Below are 19,211 nucleotides of genomic sequence, written 5' to 3'. Positions count from 1 at the left end.
CACCTCTTTAAGTACTTTCTCTCACAGCGGACTCAGGCTAACTCCCCAATTGTATGCAGACTCGTGTATGTGCATATGTGCATTTTCCCCGGGGAAAAACATCCACAGCTTTCATCGGAGACTTAGAGGGTCGTGACCCCTCCCACCAAAAGATGAAGGACCCGCTACCTTACGCATGGAACCCTGTTTGAAGTCCGGTTGCCCCCTCACCAGAAGCTGGTCACTGCGGAGTGTCCCACAGGCCGGTGTGGCTGTCCTGGGGTCCGCCCGCTGCCCCTCGGATCCTTTTTCTCCACCTGGGGTCGCGGGGCTGTCCACGCGGCCGCGGGGAGGACGAGGCGTGCGGGCCGCTAGGCCGCAGGTCTCGCCGGGGACTCGCGCACCTGGCGATGCCCCGACGCTCGCCCAGCCGCGCCCTCGGCACCCACCCCGCCGGTCCCGGCCCGTCCGCCTCCCGCTTGGGGCGGCAATTTGTCTCCTTTTGAACCCCCCGCCCCCGACGGGTTTCCCCCTTTGATTCGCGGCCCGGAGTCTCCCCCCGCTTTGAAATGCAAACCCGCCTCGGCGGGGGCCGCGGGCGGCCGGAGCTATAAAACGCCTGGGTGGGGCGGCCGGCGGCCGGGCCTGCGAGTTCAGGTGAGCTGCGGCTCGTCGGGGCGGCCGGCACGGCGGCTCCAGGGCCCAGCATGCGCGGGGCGCCCCGCGGCCACCATGTACGTGGGCTATGTGCTGGACAAGGATTCCCCCGTGTACCCCGGCCCCGCCCGGCCCGCGGGTCTCGGCCTGGGCCCGCAAGCCTACGGCCCCCCGCCCCCACCCCCTGGGCCCCCGCAGTACCCCGACTTCGCCGGCTACTCCCACGTGGAGCCGGCCCCCGCGCCCCCTGCGGCCTGGAGCGCGCCTTTCTCCGCGCCCAAGGACGACTGGGCCGCAGCCTACGGCCCGGGCCCCGCGGCCCCCGCCGCCAGCCCAGCCCCGCTGGCATTCGGGCCCCCCCCAGACTTTAGCCCGGTGCCCGCGCCCCCTGGGCCTGGCCCGGGCCTCCTGGCGCAGCCCCTCGGCGGCCCGGGCGCCCCGTCCTCGCCCGGAGCGCAAAGGCGGACGCCCTACGAGTGGATGCGGCGCAGCGTGGCGGCCGGAGGCGGCGGTGGCAGCGGTAAGGACCCCTCTCTCGCCCTGCGCCTCCGGACGGCTCCCCCGGGCACCGGCAGGTGCTAGCGCGAGGCCCCAGCCGCCCCCTGTCTGACCTCTGCCCTGGCCCTGCCTGGGTTCCGGGAGCGTGGCCTCCCTGGCCGCTGTCGCTCTGGGGGGCTGTTCTCTCAGCTTCCCGCTCCTGAATCCCAGCCCGCCGCAGCCTTAGTAACCACAACCCGTCTGTCCGTATAGACAGGGCAACTGACCCGGAGAAGTGAAGAAACGCACCTTGTTGTGCGGCAAGGCCCGAACTAGAACGCAGATCGCTGACTTTTATCCCAGGACTCTTGTAGCAACACTGGCCTGGTCGCCATCCGTTTCTTCCAGCCCTATCCCAGCCCCAAGCAGAGGCTGCAAACCCACCCCACCAGGGACAACGCGTGATCGTGTGAACATGGGCAGGTCACTTTCCTTTCCAGGTCTCAGTCTCCCCATCCGGACAGTGAAGAGGTTGGCGGGTCACATCCCGTGGACTGAAAAAGAGTCCTCTTTGGTTAGATGAGTGGGGGGGGGGGGGGGTTCCCTACCTTACGGTCCTAGGGCCCTTCCTGAACTCTTGACCCTGGGGGAGGGGAGAGCAGGAACAGTTGGGAAGGTGGCTGCTGTTTGGCTCCGGAGCCTGCGAACCTCCTGCCCCCAGGCAGGCCTCTCTGATCCACCCTCTTCAAAGGCAGGGGAGGGGGCAGGACAAAAGCCCAGCTTTAATGAGGGGCGGCCTGACCTCCTTTATAGGCCCCCCTTTGTCATGTAACAGGCTGCGCCCTGGCTCGCTAGTGACTCCTGTTGGCCGGAAAGTGAACAGGATACCCCGTGGTTCCGACTGTGTCGGGCCTGTCCTGACAAAGGCCACCTGGCCTTGGGGGCGGGAAGGTGGCCTGCCCACCCTTTGATGTCCGGCCCCTCCTCCCCTTCCCCCAGCTGGGAGCCAGCCTGAGACTTCCCCCACCTCCTCTCTCTCTTCACCCCCATGTCCCCACACATGCCCGGCTCACCCTGGGGACAGATGCTGGGGAGGGTTGATCAGTAGTTACAGGTCTGGCTGTAACCGGACCACCGTCTTGGGAGTGAGTCCCAGGAACACAGGACCTCCTCTCTGCCTCCAGAGGCCTCAGAGGACTGGGGTTTATGCCCGCGCTCTGCCACTTGTTTCTGTGACCTTAGCTAAATGATAACAGCTAACATTTATGGAACACTTACTAATGGACCAGGCACTGACCTAAGGTCTTGCATGTATTAACTCATTTAATTCTCATAAGACTGGCGTAGGTACTATTATCACCCCCATGTTTAAGATGCAGAAACTATGGCATAGAGGTGAAATACTTGCGCAAGACCACATAACCAGTAAAAGGTGTGGCGGGAACTGGAGCCCTGGGACATTGACCCCCAAGCCTGTGCGCTAACCCTCTACAGCTTCCCTGAAATCAGGCGTCTTTTCCGGGTCTCAGTTTTACCATCTGTGACGTGAGAGGGAAGGGTCTTGTGCCTTTTGTTTGAGTTACAAAAGGACCCCTTTGAAAAATCTGGTGGAAAGAACAAATCTTCTCCCTAGAAAAAAGTGGTGCCTATGTGGCAGACGTTTTCAGGTTTCTAGAGGCCCCCAGAAGCTTCATCCATAAACCCTGCCTGAGATGGTATGAGAGGAGATGTCTGGGGCCTGTGGCTCTGTGTCTGTTCCCTGGAGAAGGAAGTCGGCTTTTCCTGCTCCTCTGTTCCACGTGTTGTTGCTTCCAGCTTGTTGGGGATTTTGGAGATGGAGGGGGAGATTCCCCAGGGGTGGGGAGTGGCAGAGAGGCCATCACTGTGTGAGGGGGAGAGTGTGGTCCAGGGGGGTCAGAGGACTGGTGGGAGTGCTGGAGGAGCTTCCAGGCTGTGTGATGTCGGGCAAATGCCTCTCCTCTCTGGGCACAGGAGCTGCGAGCCCAGCTCAGCCTCTAGTCTAAAGAATCATTCGGAAACTATTGTCCTCAGGCAGATAGGGGGACTAGGAGTAACTGCCCAAAGGCAAAAAACCTTTCCCCCTTTACTCCCAGAAAGTAAAAGGAAGGGCCAAGGTGGGTCTGCAGGCTCTGGAGGAGAGTGACTGCCCCAGGAGGCAGGTTAGACCATTCTGCCAGGATGCAGGAGCCTTGGCCTTCTTGGAGCCAGAAGCTGCTGCCTGTCTGCCTTGGGGACCTCTGACTCTGACCAGTGCTTCTGGGATGGTACAGACCCTCCCTGAGAGGCCAAGCCCCTCCCCACTTTAGCCCCAGTTTCTCCTTCTGGGCAATGAAGATCCAGGGTCTGCAGGGGTGTTTTCGTGTAATGCTGTTGCCTGGGATGGCAGAGGGAAGGTCGGTGCATGCCATCCATGCCCCAGAAATGTCACTGGCCACCAGGTCTTATGGTACCCTTCTTGGCCAGCCCCTTCGTCCTCCCTCTGAGCCTCTAGCATTCTAGAACATCTGAACTGGACAGTTAGAGACCAGACATACGAGTAGGGAACTGAAGCCCAGAGCCTGTAAGAAATGTTCTAGTTTCACACAAGTGGAGGCTGGGCTGGGATGGATGCTGGATGAGTCAGTTAAAAATTTTGCCATGGTTTCCCACCATATTTAGGGCAAAATCTACATTCCTTCCTGAGGTTTGCAAGAGCATAGAGCATCAGCCCCTGGCCCTTGCCTACCTCCCTGACCTCACCCCAGACTACTCCCCTTGGCCACCAAGCTCTAGCCACTCCAGCCTTCGTTTAGTTTCTCAGACGTGTCATGTCCTACTGCAGGTCTGTGTGTATGCTGTTCTCTCTTCCCAGAAACCTCTTTCCCCTGACTCTTTGCAAGCCTAACTTCTTCTCACCCTTCAGGTCTCAGCTTAAGGGTCACCTCCTGAGAGAAGTCCTCCATGATTTCCCAAGGAAGGCTCCTCTTATACCCACTGATAATCGTTGCCGTGTTTCTTTCAAAACCCTAACCTTGGTTTCAATTTACTCACTTATTTGTGTGTTTGTATGTTGTCTATTCCACCGCCCACCCACCAAAGCAAACTTACACCCGTGAGGTCCAGAGTCATGTCTATTTGACCCGCCACTAAATTCCAGGCACCCAGCCCAGTGCATGGCGTTTAGTAGGTACTCAGTACCTTTGAGGAATGAATGAACAGGGCAAGCGTGAGGAGTAGTAAGACCCCTCTGGGAGAAGAGGGGAGAGACGAGATCTCACCTTTGACATAGGTTCCTGAGGTCCCAATCCTGGAGTTGGAACCCACGACTGTCCAGTAGAGCAGTTCATGCCGATGGTGGAAGCCTGGTTGCCCCTGTCTCCCCACTGGGAGTGTCCTCCATCCTCCCCTGGGGGACGGTGTAGCTGAGGCTGGGACGAAGACACCAGCCTTTTCCTAAGGAGGGGGCAGTGAAAATGGGGAAGATGAGAGAGAGGCTGTTATGTTGTCCATAAACAAAATATTAACCAGTTCTGAGTGATTACCGTTGCTGGCCTGATGCCATGATAGGAACTGACTACGAGGGGTTCTATTTTTTTGTCTTCCCACTTTGCCTCTATAAATATCGGCATTTTCATTGGAAGAGTTATAAATGATCCTTCTGTGGAAGGCTCAGCCTCCAATTCCTCGTGAATAAACAGTCCTTCAGAGGGTAATGGCCCACACGAGTAGAGAGATGTTCACTCAGATGCTGAGGCTCCTGCAGCAGGATTTAGATCTTGGTCCAACCACTTCAGCTTTCAGATGGAGAAACTGAGGCCCATGGAGGGGATGAACCCTCCTCTCCCCACCACATTTCAGACTCTGTCCCTTGGCCCAGTGCCACAGCCGCCAACCTGGCCCCTCAACTCCAGCCTCTCTCTGATGCCCCAGCTGTCATCTAAACCATTACCAAATGTACCTTCTCAAGGCATATCCCCTGCTCAAGAGCCTTCCATGGCTCCCCACTGCCATGGAATTGCTGTTTCATTTCATGCCGTTTCGTTGCTATAAAATCCGGCCCTGTTTCTGTGGCCTTCAGAGAAGCCCTCCTGAAAACTGGCCTCAACCCACTTTTGTAGCCACTCTCCCACTAGTTTGCCTGGATACAGAGATGCTGACCGGGGACAGTGAAGAGCAGGGTTTGACAGCCTCAGGCCTGGGGTTGAATTTCTGTTAGAAGCTGCATTAGCATCAGGCAAGTTTACCTCAGCGTCTTCCACTGAGCGTTAGGATAGTAATAGGATTGTCCTTTGAATCAGGAACGCCTATAAAACACAGCCCTGAGCCTAGCACAGAGTAGGTGCACACAGTAGGTGCTCAGTGCACGGGTGCCTGTGACCATCTCTGCCAGTCCTTAGCAGGTGCGTGGAAGCACACACCCACACTCCCTGCCTCTCCAGTCTGGGCCCCTCAGCCTGAACTACCCGCCCTTCCTTCTCATATATCTTCACCAGTTCAGATGCTGCTCCTTTCCAAGGCCACCTCCTCTAGGAAGCCCTCTTCGGTTCCCTTCCCTCCGAGCACTGTATCAGGCCCTTGTTTTAACAACATTTACCATTGACTGTCTTATTTATCCTTGCCGTCTACCATGTTATCCCCTCAAAGACCAGTCCTAATCAGTCCCATTCTTCTCAGGCCTGGCTCATAGTAGGAGCTCACAATAAAGCTGCTAACTGTGGCATTGGCTAAGTCCTTACCCTGTGCCAGGCACTGTGCCAAGAGCTTTGCATGGGTGAGCTCACCTCAGCCTCAGAACTACTCTAAGAGGTGTGAGGATCTATTATTAGCCTCATTTCACAGATAAAATTCATGAGGCTCCGAGAGGGTCAGGTGGCTTGCCCAAGCTCACACAGCTGGGATGCAGCAGCACAGGGTTCAAGTACAAACTCTGCAGCCTAAGAGCATTTATCAAATAAAACAACACCCTGGGCATGGGAGACCCCCTCCCCCTGTGCGTCCCAGTCCAGGTGAGGAAAAAGGAGGCCAGTCCGGGAAGAGCTCTAAGAGGCTGGAGGCGGGATGGGCACAGCAGGGGCTGGGCTGTTTAAAACTGGTTCTCCATGCAGAAGCTCCGTTTGACACCTCGTCTCTCAGATGTAGCTGGGAAGGGGAATGACCCAGTTAGAAGGTGGCAGAAGGCTTTTTTTGGTTGGGTGTTCTTTTCCCCCGCTTTGCCGGATGCTGCTGTTGTGAGCTTGGGGAATCGTGAAGGTCGAAAACAGCTTTGTTAGTGGCAGGCTCTGGCTTGTCAGTAGGAAGATATCTTGATGGGCTGGCCCCTCCGGCTTCTGTCCTGGAGCTCCTGGGATCTGGAAACAACATTTTTGTCTGGAGTCAGGTCCATCATCGTGTTAACTGGTGTTAACTCAAGCCACACTCACCCTTCAAGCTTGTAGGAGGCGCATAGATCCCTCTGCAGCAACAGAGAGATGGAGCGGGCGTTAGTAAGAGCCAAGATTGATGCTCCAGGCTCAGCACCCTCCAGTGATTTCCTGTTGCTCTTGAAATCAAATCCGAACCCCTCACCCAGGGCTCAGAGCTCTGCTAGTCTCTCCAGCCTCGTCGTGTGCCTTTCTTGTTCATTCATTCAGGCAGCAGGCACACAGTTATAGTCTCTAAGTGTCTCTTCTAGGTGCTGGGGATTCCGGCCAGAACAAGGCAGACAGGGTACCCTCAAGGAGCTGGGTCTGTCTGCCCCTTACTCTGCTACTCTCTGCCTTAGGGCCTTTGCACATGCTCTTCTCCCTTCCTGGAATATTCTTCCTCATTGGTGACAAGGAAACCTCCTTCTCAACTTTCAGGTCTTGGTTTAAATGTCACCTCTTCCAGGAGACCTCCCCAAGCCAAATAAAGCGGGTCCCTCTACCCCATCCCTGACACTTAATCTAGCGCTCAGCTCTGTGCTTGCTTTCCTTCATAGTAATCCCAGTTTGCAATTATTTCATTCGTTTGTTTAGAGTCTGCCCCCCACCCCATGAAGAGGGGAATGAACTGTTTAACTGAGCGTCTAGCACAGTAACAACAATGTGAACTGGCATCTACTGGTTGCTCAGCGTGTGCTCGGCAGATTTCAGATGCAGGTATTTCTGCACATTTCTGTGTTAGACTAGTGCCTTTGACTCAGGCTGTGGGAGCGGTGGAGCTGGACGGAAGGATGTCCTTTGGAGGCTGAGCCGAGCAGCTGATGGATTGGATGTGGGGAGCGGGGCAAGTACACATCGGCTTTTATCTGAGTGGCTGGAGGATGGGGGCCATTTCTGAGATGAGGAAGACCAGGAGGCACACCTTCAACAAGGATTCATCAAGAACTCTCTGTGTGTCAGGTGCTGTTACAGGACTGGGTGAGCAAGATGGCATGGTCCCTACCATCGCGGGGCATACCGGGAACGAGGCTCTGTGTGTGTGTGTGTTGGGGGGGGGGTTTGCCAAGGTCCCACAGTGAGCTAGAAATGGGCTGGAGTCCAGAGCCTCTCCCTGAGCCTCCACCCGGAATGTGAGACTTTGGGACCCACGCCTGCAGACGGTCAGGCAGGGACTTCACTTCCAGACTAGAGGAGGCTGGCCAGGGTAGGGCAGAGGCCTGGGAACTCCACCAGGAAACAGCTCAGCAAGGCCTCGAGCCCAGGAGAAGACTTGAAGGGACGCAGTTGCTGTTTGCAGGTCTTAGGAGGGCTGATCTGGACCCCATTATTTTTGGTGCCCCTGTGGAAAAACCTAGGGAGAATATAAATGGGTGGTGGATACAAGAACAGGCCACTTTGCAGACAGTACAAGCACAGTCTGGTAGGTATGCTCTGCAGGGGTGGGCATCTGGTCCTTGAGGGGAGTTTGGTCCAGCAGGGTTGTCCAGTAGAAGTTTCTGTGATGTTGGAAATGCTCTCTGTCTGGCTGTCCAGTGTGTTAGCCACTACTGCGTGTGTCCATCAAGCACCTGAAATATGGCTAGTGTGACTAAAGAACCGAGTTTTTAAATCTACTTAATTAATTTAAATTTAAATAGCCACGTGTGGCCAGTAGCTATGCTATGGGACAGCACAGGAAAATCCCTCTCAAGAGTTCCTAGAATGATAATCCTTTTCGGATGGGCTCCATATTCCCTATCGATGAATCTCTCCTGTCTCTTTTGTCTTGGCTGTCATCTTCATCTTTACCTTCTTCTCTAGCATCATCATCATCATCGCAGCTAGCTTTGATTAATAATTACCTTGTTAGATAGATGAGCACATCTGATCTGCACAGCTGCCGTATATAAAGGAGGCGTTCACGTCCTCATTTTACGGATGAGTCTACTGGCATTCGAAGAGCTTCAGTGACTTGCTCGGGTTCACACGGCTGGCACATGGCCAGGCTGGGTTAGAGCCATGGGGTCTGTCTGACACTGAAGTTTCTTTCCTCTTCACTGCCTCCCGTGACCAAGTCAGTTGTGGACCTTCAGGAAGGGGGCAGGGCAGGAGGTGATGCAAAGGAGGCCTGGGGGGGAGGAGAGTGCAGTGATGACTGAAGGCTGAGACTTGGAGGGAGGTGACGGTGGGCAAGAGAAGCTTGCCTAAGGTTGCAGGGCTCCTGCCTGTGGCTGCCCAGGCTGTCCTCCCCAGACCCCCACCCCAGGTCAGCTTCACCCCTGCTCCAGGGCTTGAGTGAGGACCCGTGACAGAGCAGCCTGGGACTGGCAAATCACCCAGCACAGGGATCCAATCGTGGTCCAACAGAAAGCCTCATGGCCCAGGAGGGACATCCACCTGTCATCCAACTGGCGAGGTCAGGGCTGCCGCAGCAGAGGTCCCACCTCCCAGAGGCACAGATGGGGAAACAGGCCCAAACTGAACATCACATGTCCATCTGGTGGCCTGGCCACGTCTCCTCACACCCGGGCCAGTGTGTTCTTTGCCTTGCGGCTCCCCGTCAGGTGGCATTCCTCCCTCTCCCACGGGATCCCTCCAACATCTGCTTCTGCAGATAACTCCATTCTCCTTGACATCTCCATAGCCCTTTGCCCTTTACAAACTGCTTTCACCTCCAAAGCCCAAAGAAGCTCAGTCACTTCAAGTCCTTCAGCTAAAGATGGTCAGACCTGGGCCCGGGTCCTTAAGGGGCTCAGAGCTGCACAGAACTTCAGACTCTACGGGGCCCTTGGAGCTGACGCCCTAACCCTTTCTAATACACAAGAGAAACTGAGATCCAGAGAGGACAAGGGACTTATTCAAGACTGCACAGTTGGCACAGAGCTGCGACCAGGACTTACTGACTCTAGCTGATGGTTCAGAATCTCCCAGTGGGCTTGTGAAAGATGGCTTGAAGGTCAGGATGCAGGAAATCTACGCTAGAGCTTGGGAATATGTATTTTTAACAAGCTTCGGTGCACGCACGTGTGCATACGTGTGTGCACACGCACATATGTGTGTGTATATTGGGGAGGGGATTTTAATGCACAGCCAGTTGGGGCTGGACCACACAGGGAGGGGTCATGGAGAGTTCGGGGCTGGATTTGTGTTCCAGGCACTGAGGGCCAGAGCTGGCCATGTCATCCCCCAGGGCCACAAACCCAGCAGGAAGAGGGCAAAGGAAGTGCTGACCCAGAGGCCGCTTGATTTTCCCGGAGCCACCCACCCCACCCTGGGGGCAGAGGCTGAACTCTGTCCTTGCCTGGCCCAGGCTGGATGGGGAGGCCCCACTGCAGGCCGCCATGGTTCCTGTTCCTTTCTTCCATCTGGACAGGGGACGCTCAGACAGAAATCGCTCTTAGAATTCTTTCAGCAACAATAACAAACACAATCAGAGAATCAACAAACACTGGGAGCGTCATGTCTCCACGTTGGAAGGGACCTTATAAATAAACAGTCTCGTCCAACACACCAGCAGTGCCCAGATCCACTTCCCAGCCTGCCTGCCATATGGCTATCCCCTCACGATTGGAAATGAATAAGATCTACCCTTCCCCACACACCTACTACGTGCTACGTACTGTGGTAGGCCATCCCTCTCAAGGGCTCCCCTGTATACCCAAGGTTTGGAGATAATCATGGGAGACCTCACACTGTGCGATAGGTTCTAGTGCTGTTACTGAGGCTGGACGGTCCTGGGTTTGAATCCCACCTGCCGAATGTGTGCATCCCTCTGAGCCTCAGTTTTCCCCTCTGTAAAATAGGGAAAACAGGTTGCACAACTTCATAGGTTGTTGAGAGATGCATGCAAAGTGCCTGACACATGGACAGGTTGGCCATTGTTAGAATAATAATTATCTCCCTTTTATAGAGACAGAGAATGAGGCTCAGAGAGGTGAGGTGACTGTCCTACATCACCCAGCCAGTGAGAATACGCATGACACAGCCCCGGAGGTCTGCTGGCCCAAACCACCATATGTCAGGGGCACCTGGAAAGCTATTCGAGTATCAAATCCCTGAGCCCCATTTCAGCCCCACTGAATCCAGATTTCTGGGCTAGAGTCTGTGCTTTTATAAAGCTCCCCAGGCAGCTCTGAGGCTGTTGGCCGGGCGTTTGGAACCATTGGCCTGTAGTTTCCCAGGGCCTCCACTGAGCCCACTTTCAGGGATGGGGAATTTGCTACCTCCATGGCAGCCTCGTGCACATGGATGAGCTGGTCCTCACGTCCCAAAGCCAGAGCAGAGGGAAAGCCTCTCATCTGGATGAGTTATCCAAGGCTGTCCCCTGCCGTGCTCACCCCTGAAGAGCCTGGGGACTCCCCACCCTCTCGCACTGGCGTCTGGCCCAGAGGGTTATTCATTAGGTGGCTGGGAGCGGCCGGACCCCATCAGACACCTGTTGCAGGAGCCCGGACTTCCCCCTTCGCCCCAGCGTCCCGGGGGCCTGTAAATCATTCACCCCGGGCCCTCCCCGCCCCACCGCTCTCACACACGCCCTGCCCCCTCCCTCCTGGGCTCCCGTTGGCACAGGTGCTCACAGGAGGGGGAAGGGAGGGCAGTCGGGGCGTCGGGAGTTCTGGCCCAGAGCTGGGACGGGAGCCCAGGGCTCCCGACTGTCATTAAAAATACACATTCACATCTGCACGTGGTAAAAATTTAAACTTCCTGGAGACTCCTACCCGCTGCCCCTCAGCCTCCAGTTCCCTGTCCAGAGGCAGCCCCTGTTATCGGCTCCTTGTATATTCTTTCAGAAAGAACTCTATGGTGCACAAACATGTATGAGTGTGAGTGTGTTTATATCCGCCCCCCCGTTTATATACAAAAATAGCAACATACATTCTATTCACAGCAGTCTATGTCTTGCTTGTTTTTTTACTTAACAATGTATCTTAAAAATTGCTCCGTATTGGTGCATGTGAAGCTTTACAGTTTCTTTTTCTTTTTTTTTGAGGAAGATTAGCCCTGAGCTAACTACTGCCAGTCCTCCTCTTTTTTGCTGGGGAAGCCTGGCCCTGAGCTAACATCCGTGCCCATCTTCCTCTGCTTTATATGTGGAACACCTACCACAGCATGGCTTGCCAAGCGCTGCCATGTCTGCACCTGGGATTCGAACCGGTGAACCCCGGGCCGCCAAGAAGCAAACTTGACCACTGCGCCACCGGGCCAGCCCCTATGGCTTCTTTTTAATGACGGTGTAATGCTTCCTACATGGATTACCATCTCTTATTTAACCAGGTCCCCACCTGTAGGCATGTACCTTGTTTTCAGTCTTGTGTTGTGTGAAACAGCTACAGCTTTGGCATTTATCTCTGAGATCAGTTCCTGGAAGTGGGATTAACTGGTCCAAGGGGATGTGCATGTGAAGTGCGTCTAGATGTCACCAAGTTTGGCTGCAAGGAGGATGTGCCAGTTATCACTCCCCGGACAGCAGATGGGATTCCCTGGTTCCTGGACCGCACGGCGTGATCTCACACGCCTTGTTCCTCGGCAGAGACATTTTCTTAGCAGTGAAATTGTGTGCTTTGAGTAGCTCCACAGATAGAAGTTGGCCTGTGGGTTCCACCCACCCGGAGAGGGGGTGACAGGGCCTGTGGGCTGGGTCTTCATTACAGCCTTGCTAATATGCAGCCACAGCGCTATCTCCCATCTAGTCTCTCCCTCCGCCTCCCACCCCCCAGCCCCTGGGAACAGCCAGGCTGCAGGTGGAGACACCCGAGGCCAGGTTCACACCACTACTAAGCAGGATGGCCCTCAGCAAGGGCCCTTCCTGAGCCTCCACTTCCCCATTATGAAACGGGCCTGATGGATCCCCGCCTGCTCACCAGAAAGGATGGGAGTGAGACCCGGCTGCCTGAGGGGAAGGGGGTCTTCCAATCACTGCTTGTAATATCGTAGACTGAGGCGGAGGCAGGCAGCGAGCCTCAGGCCCTGACCTCAGGCTATGAGTCTTCTGGGCATTTTCTTTCTTTCTTTCTTTTTTTTAAAGTTGGCCCTGAGCTAACATCTGTTGCCAGTCTTCCTCTTTTTTTTTTCTCTCCAAAGCCCCCAAGTTCATAGTTGTATATTTTAGTTGTCAGTGCCTCTGGTTGTGGCATGTGGGATGCTGCCTCAGCATGGCCTGACGAGCGGTGCCATGTCTGCACCCAGGATCCAAACCAGCACAACCCTGTGCTGATGAAGCAGAGTGCACGAACTTAACCACTCAGCCACCGGGCCGGGCCCTTCTGGGCATTTTCAAGGGCCCCGAGCCTACGGAGCTCTCAGGGGTCTGCCCTCACCATGGTCTGGCCCCTCCCTTCCCAGAAGTACAAGTAGATGGGTGGTCTCCTGTTTGCGCTTCTGCTGCCAACACTTAGGGGGCTCCATGGTGGGCTCCATGGACCCCAAACCTGACGGGGTGAGGAGCTGTGCACGAGAGCAGGGAGCGAGAGCTCTAGAGCAGGTGACAGGGCCTTGGGCAAGTCCATCTTGCCTGGTGCTTCAGTAACCCTGACAATACAGGGAGTCTGGACCAGAAAGACTCGCAAGGCCTCTCTTGTCTGGACCTCCAGCAGCTGTGTAACCACTCTGAACCTCAGTCTCTTCATCTATAAAATGGGAAGAGACTAAACTTCCTTGACTCCTTCTGGCTTAAGCCCAGCAAACCCAGTAGGGCTGTGGATTCAGAGCTCTGCTGGCTCTGGTAGTGTTTTTGAATTTTCTAGGCCAAGGAGGGACGCCATCTGGAGCCAAGGCCTCAGCAACCACTCCCTTGTCCCTTTCCTGGGCCAGGCCTGGCTGAGGACTGAGGTTGTCCCGTGCTGCGTGGGGCAGCAGGCTGAGGTCAGCGGCTGTGGAAGCGTCCAGTGCGGTTCTGCCGCTCTGGCAGGAAACCCGAGGAAAGGAGCCCAGGAACGTCTGTTGTCTCCTGTTCTCCACACAGCCATTTGGCTCCTGGGGAGCCGGGTGGCTGTCCTGCCAAGCTGCGTGGGCTTGGTGGAGGGAGCGGGGCTGGAACAGGATAGGGGGGTGGGTAGCGCAGGGCCCGAGCTGCAGCCCAGGGAGGTGAAGGCCAGCGATCGAGGGGGACACTCGGGTGAAGTGGGAGGGGCCGATGGTCACTCGGAGACCCGCCGTGCCCCCATGGGATGCGTGTGTGGGTCCCAAAGTGCTTGCGTGTGCCTCCTATTTATAGCTTCGTGCTCAGCTTCTTACGAAAGGAAACTGCTGTTTAGTCAGGCCCCCACACTAGCCCAGGCCAAGCATGACTCTTAATACTCTCTCCAGACAGCCCTGTGATCCTGGTCCCCAAAAGAGCGCTGACATTAACCCCAGAAGATCCTCTCGTCCAGTTCCTGGCCCCAGGCTGAGCCCTGTGCAGAAGCCAAGCCCCTGCCTTCTCTCTCCTGGGTTACTGCAGGTCTCTGCGCTTCCCCCGTCCTCCCGCCAATCTGTTCTCCATGCAGCAGCCAGAGTAATATTAAAACCTACGTCAGACCTCCTGTCTCCTCTGCTCAGGCTCCCATCCCGGACTGTGAACCCACAGTCCTTTCCATGGCTTGTAAGGCCCTGTACAACCTGCCCCCTCCCCTGGCTCACTGGGCCCTAGCTGTCCCAGCCTCCTCACTGCTCCTCACCCACATCAGACCTCAGGCATGCTCCTGCCTCAGGGCCTTTGCACATGCTGTTCCTCTTCTCTGGAGCCCCCTCCCCAGATATCTGCATGGCTCTCCCCTCACCTCCTTTAGATCTTTGTTTAAATTCCCCTTCTCAGTAAGGCCTTCATAGACCACTCTATTTAAAATCGCAGCCCCTCTCCTCCCTAAATTCCCCATCCTCCTTCCCTGCCTTCTTTTCTCTGAAATACTTATCATCAATTAACATATCAAATACTTTCCATATTTACTTTATTTTCGCCTATCTCCCTCCACTAGAACCCAAGCCTCACGAGGACACGGAGTTTTTGTTTGGCTCACTGCTGTGCCCTAGCGCTTGGCTCACGGCAGGGGCAGAGGAAACATCTGTGGCCCAGCCCAGTCGCTGCGGCTCTGTGCCTCGGTTCAGGCGAGAGTGTGGGCGACTCCGGGCAGCCCAGCCCCAGCCCCTGGCGCAGCCCCAGCTCAGGGCTTGGTGTCCAGGGCCAGGGCCTTGTGCGTACTGGCAGGTTCTAGGGGGCCGCCCGTGGTCTTGGTGCTTTTTGTCTGACTTTGGGGCCGGCAGCTGCCAGACATTCGACAAGAATTGAGGAGCATACCCCCCAGGACAGATCCGGCAAGCTCCCTGCGTCCGCCTCTGCCTGTGGTGGCTCTTCCTGCTCTCTTCTCATGCCTCATGCCTCTCAAGCTACCCTTGCCCGCCAGGTTCCCTCCCTCTCTCTGCTGTTCATCCCTGTGGTCTGAGGATCCCTGAATTAGAACCATCTGGGAGCTAGCTGAAAATGCAGATTCTAGGGGCCGGCCCATGGCCAAGTGGTTAAAGTTATGCATGGTCCGCTTTGGCAGCCCGGGTTCGTAGGTTCGACTCTTGGGCCTGGTCCTATCGAGAGCCATGCTGTGGCAGTGACCCATATACAAATTAGAGGAATATGGTCACAGATGTTTGCTCAGGGCTAATCTTCCTCAAGCAAAAAAAGAGGAGGCTTGCCAAGGGATGTTTGCTCAGGGCAAATCTTCCTCACCAAAAAAAAAAAAAAAAAAAGCAGATTCCACCCCCACGCTTTCTGATTCACACTGTCAGGGATGCCCTAGAAGCTGTGTTTTTCACAAGCTCCCCAAGTGTCTGTTGTGCAGCCACGTCCTGGAGCTGCTGGGTTAGAGTTGCTGGAGCTGGCGATCAGAGTAGGTCAGAACTTCTGGATTGAAACTCCCAACTCCATCAGCAGTTTGCTGTGTAACCCTGAGCAAGTTGCTTCCCCTCTCTGAGCCCCAGCACCTCCCCAAATGAGCATGAGAGCATTATTTGCCTCCTAAGCTGGGAGTCTCCGAGCCTGAGCCTGGGGGAATGATTGTCACCCTGGGGCTGGAGTGTACGTCCCTCCCAACTCAGGGTCCTCCTTCAGGGGCCTGGATTGCTCTTCCTCCCCGGGGCCCCTCCTGGGCCTTTTGCAAGGTCCCCGTCCCCATTCATCTCCCCTCTTGGCCCCTCTACTTCTCAGGTAAGACCCGGACCAAGGACAAGTACCGCGTGGTCTACACTGACCACCAGCGCCTGGAGCTGGAGAAGGAGTTTCACTACAGCCGCTACATCACCATCCGGCGGAAATCAGAGCTGGCGGCCAATCTGGGGCTCACTGAACGGCAGGTGTGTGGGCCCCTGACCTCAGCCACAGGAGCAGTGCTGGGATCCTGGCCTCTAGGCTGCCAGGCAGATTACAGAGCTCAGTTGAGGGAGTAGAACAGAGAGGTTGAGTCTCCTGGCCTTGGTCACACAGCACAGCAGAAACTGAGCTGCTGCCAAATCTCCCCCCACAACAAAACCCATTATCCCTGACCCTCACTGGGGGATAGGGAGATTTGATTGGCTATGGGCTACAGTAGGGCACGGTCAGTGCTGTGAGAGGTCTGAGTGCTATTTAATCCAGAGAAGGGAGCAATCTCCAGAGGAGGGAGAATAGGGAAGGCTTCCTGGAGGAAGGGTGTTAGAGCCTGGCCTCGGAAGATGGAGAAGAAGGTTGTAGAGAAAATTGTCGTGAGGGTAGGGGCGCAAGTTCCAGAGCAGGGGAATGTATCCAGGGCCCGTGACTGGTCTCGGTGGCCGGAGCAGGAGGGAGGCCACAAACGCCATATCGAGAAACGGGCTCCACTGTCCTCCCTCCCTTCATCTCGCTCTGTGTCATGTGGTCTCCTCATCTCCGTTCTCCGATCCCACAGGTGAAGATCTGGTTCCAAAACCGGCGGGCAAAGGAGCGCAAAGTGAACAAGAAGAAGCAGCAGCAGGAGCAGCAGCCCCCACCGCCCCCACCGCCAGCCCCCGAAGTCACCCCTGCCCCAGCTGGGCCGCCCCTGGGGACCCTGTGCCCCAGCTCTGCCGGCCTCCTGGGCGCCTCCTCCCCGATGCCCGTGAAGGAGGAGTACCTGCCGTAGCCCCAGCCTACCCCTGGGCAGGGACTCAGGTGCTGGGAATGTGGCTCCTGTGGGGGCCCAGGAGGCCTGCGCTGATTCCCGGCCCTGCCACTGACCTTCTGGGTCACCTCGGCCCAGTCACGCACCCAGCCCCTGCATCCCCGTGGCCCATCTAAGCAGCGAGCCTGTTGGATAAGGACCTTTGCCAGCTCCTGTGTTCTGGGCCTCAGGGGGATGAGGGAGCCCAGAGGGGAGGTTGCAGTCCTCAGAGGGCTGGGTGAGGGGGCCCCACCTCCTCCTCTGTGGGTTCAAGGGTGGGAGCCCACTGTAGGGACCAGACTGACCCTGGAGAAAGGAGACGGAGCTGAGCGAAGATGGAATGCCTGCAGACCGTGACCTGAGGGGGAGGAAAGCGGTCAGCTTCCACCTGCCTCTTCCTGAAGGCTCGCCTCTCGCTGCCCCATCACAGCACGCCCTGGACCCTCTCCAGGCTGGACGCAGAGCACAAAGCCCACCCGATGGGCCTGAGGGAGGGGCTCTGACGACTGGCCCCTCTGGGCTGCAGCCATCTCCCCTCACTGTCTTCTCAGCGGGGCTTCCAGATTGGGGGGAGGTCCCGGGAGGGGGAGCGAGGGGTGGCGTCCACCCTGCTGAATTTCTGCCACCCCAGCAGGTGTCCCTCAGGGCCCGGGGAGCCCCGGAGGACTTTCTCAGGACCAAGCAGAGCTCACAGCGGGCCAGTGTTGTACATAAAGTGGGATCTGTTGGATGCAGCTTTGAGAATAAATTTTTTTTCTCTTTTTAAAAATGTATAAAAATGATTGTATGTAGCATTAGTGAAAAACGTTGAAGCATAAATCAGCTCACCTGTCCCTCGCTCATGGTCCCATCCATCTCTGTAGGCCTGCAACGAGGTCACCTTTAAAATGCATTTGAAAGATCAAAACAGGACATCGTTAGAGTGAGTCTATGAGGCTGCAAAATCGCAAATCCATTTTGTAAGCAGAATCATCAGACTCAATATATCAGGCTTTTGAATTTTTTGAACACTTTCAGCTCAAGTTTTTCTTTTTTTTCCATTTTATTTACTTACTTATTTATTTCTTTATTTATTTATTGAGGAAGACTGGCCCTGAGCTAACATCTGTGCCCGTCTTCCTCTACTTTATATGTGGGACGCCTGCCTCAGCATGGCTTGCCAAGCGGTGCCATGTCCGCACCCGGGATCCAAACCGGTGAACCCCGGGCCGCCAAAGCAGAACGCACGCACTTAAGCGCTGCGCCACCGGGCTGACCCCTCAAGTTTTTCTTTTAACAGGTGACATTCGTTGGGCACCCCCATGCGCTAGGCATGGCCGGGCCTAGGGAATGCACAGTCCTTGTCCCCCAAAAGTTCTCAGTCTGAGCTGTGCTCTGGGCATCGGGGAAAGACAGCATCCCAGGAGTCCAGAGCGGGCTCCCAGCTGATCTCGGAGGGTCCCGAAGGCTTCCTGGAGGAGGTGATGTTTGAACTGAGGCCTAAAGAACTAGTAGGTGCTGTCATGCCAATAAGGGAGGAATGGTAAAAAAGAAGATGAACAATAGGAACTTAAAGTAGGATTTTTTTAAACTCCTGAGAAAAGTTGCTGTTCTCAACTGCCTTCCAGAGGTGGGCAGGCATCTGCTACCTGGGGCCTTCTCTCCCTAGAGGACTCCGGTGCCAGCTGCCTGCCCCTCTGTTTACTGTTCTGGGAGGTGGCCCAGCCATAAAAAGTGTGCACAGCCCGCCTGTCTGCCCTTTGCTCCTGGGGCACATGACAGCAATGCCCGAGGTGGATCCGGTCCCCACACAAGCCCCTGAGGGCACCTCTCTCTCTCCTCCTACTGGTGGCCTGGGAGGCACCCTGGCTTCACCGAGGACACTGGACATCTAAGGCATGGGAACCAGATGGTACCAGGGGAAAGGACTAAGCTTCCAGGAGCAGAGGAAGTGGGTTGGTGGAAGGGTGGCCAGCAGAGAGTGAATATTCTGATCTTCAAAGACATTTGCTGTGTGACCCTGGGGTAACTGCATCCCCTCTCTGAGCCTCGTTTTCCCATCTGTAAAACTGGGCAGTTCATTTACCAAAAAGAAACTGCTCTGGGCAAGTAAGTTTGGGAAATCCTGCAGACTCCCCTTCAGGGAGTCACAGTGGTGCGTTAGCACATCAAAGCCTCTGACAAGTGTCACAGCAAAGAAACCCCTTGAGTTTCCTTTAATCCAGCATTCCCCATGCTTTGCTACCCAGGCGCCCCCTGCCAGCACTTACCAGCGCCCCACTGAACACCGCACAGTCTGGAGTGTGGGGATGCTGTGGGCTGGAGGGCCACGCTTCAGCTGTGACACAAGTTCGGCAGCAGATCTTGTTGTCAGATGCCCTGAGCTCCAGCCTGACGACTTCCAAGCTGTGAGACTTCGGGCAAGTTACTTAGCTTCTCTGAGCCTCTCCTCCTCATTTGTCAAGTGGAAATAAAGTACTCTAACCTATCTTAGAATTGCGTTTAGCAGAGGGCCTGGCACATGGTAAGTACTGTGTTTCAGTCACCTGCTCATGGAGCTCTTGCATCCTAGTGTGAGGTGCTGGCAGACCTGACTGATGTTTTAACCACCCCACCCCCA

At 55.8% G+C, this 19,211-nt stretch overlaps 1 protein-coding gene across 1 annotated transcript; it reads left to right on the top strand.

Moving 5' to 3' along the window:
- Positions 1 to 599: 599 nt before the first annotated feature.
- On the top strand, positions 600 to 17,385 carry CDX1 (caudal type homeobox 1). Its single transcript, XM_070570488.1, has 3 exons — positions 600 to 1,156; positions 15,667 to 15,812; positions 16,382 to 17,385. The coding sequence occupies exons 1-3, from the start codon at positions 712 to 714 to the stop codon at positions 16,592 to 16,594; spliced, it is 804 nt and encodes a 267-aa protein (XP_070426589.1). The 5' UTR covers positions 600 to 711; the 3' UTR covers positions 16,595 to 17,385.
- Positions 17,386 to 19,211: the final 1,826 nt, after the last annotated feature.

The sequence above is a fragment of the Equus przewalskii genome, chromosome 13, assembly GCF_037783145.1.
Source record: "Equus przewalskii isolate Varuska chromosome 13, EquPr2, whole genome shotgun sequence".
Taxonomy (NCBI): Eukaryota; Metazoa; Chordata; class Mammalia; order Perissodactyla; family Equidae; genus Equus; species Equus przewalskii.
This window is presented reverse-complemented; position numbering and strand designations above follow the sequence as displayed.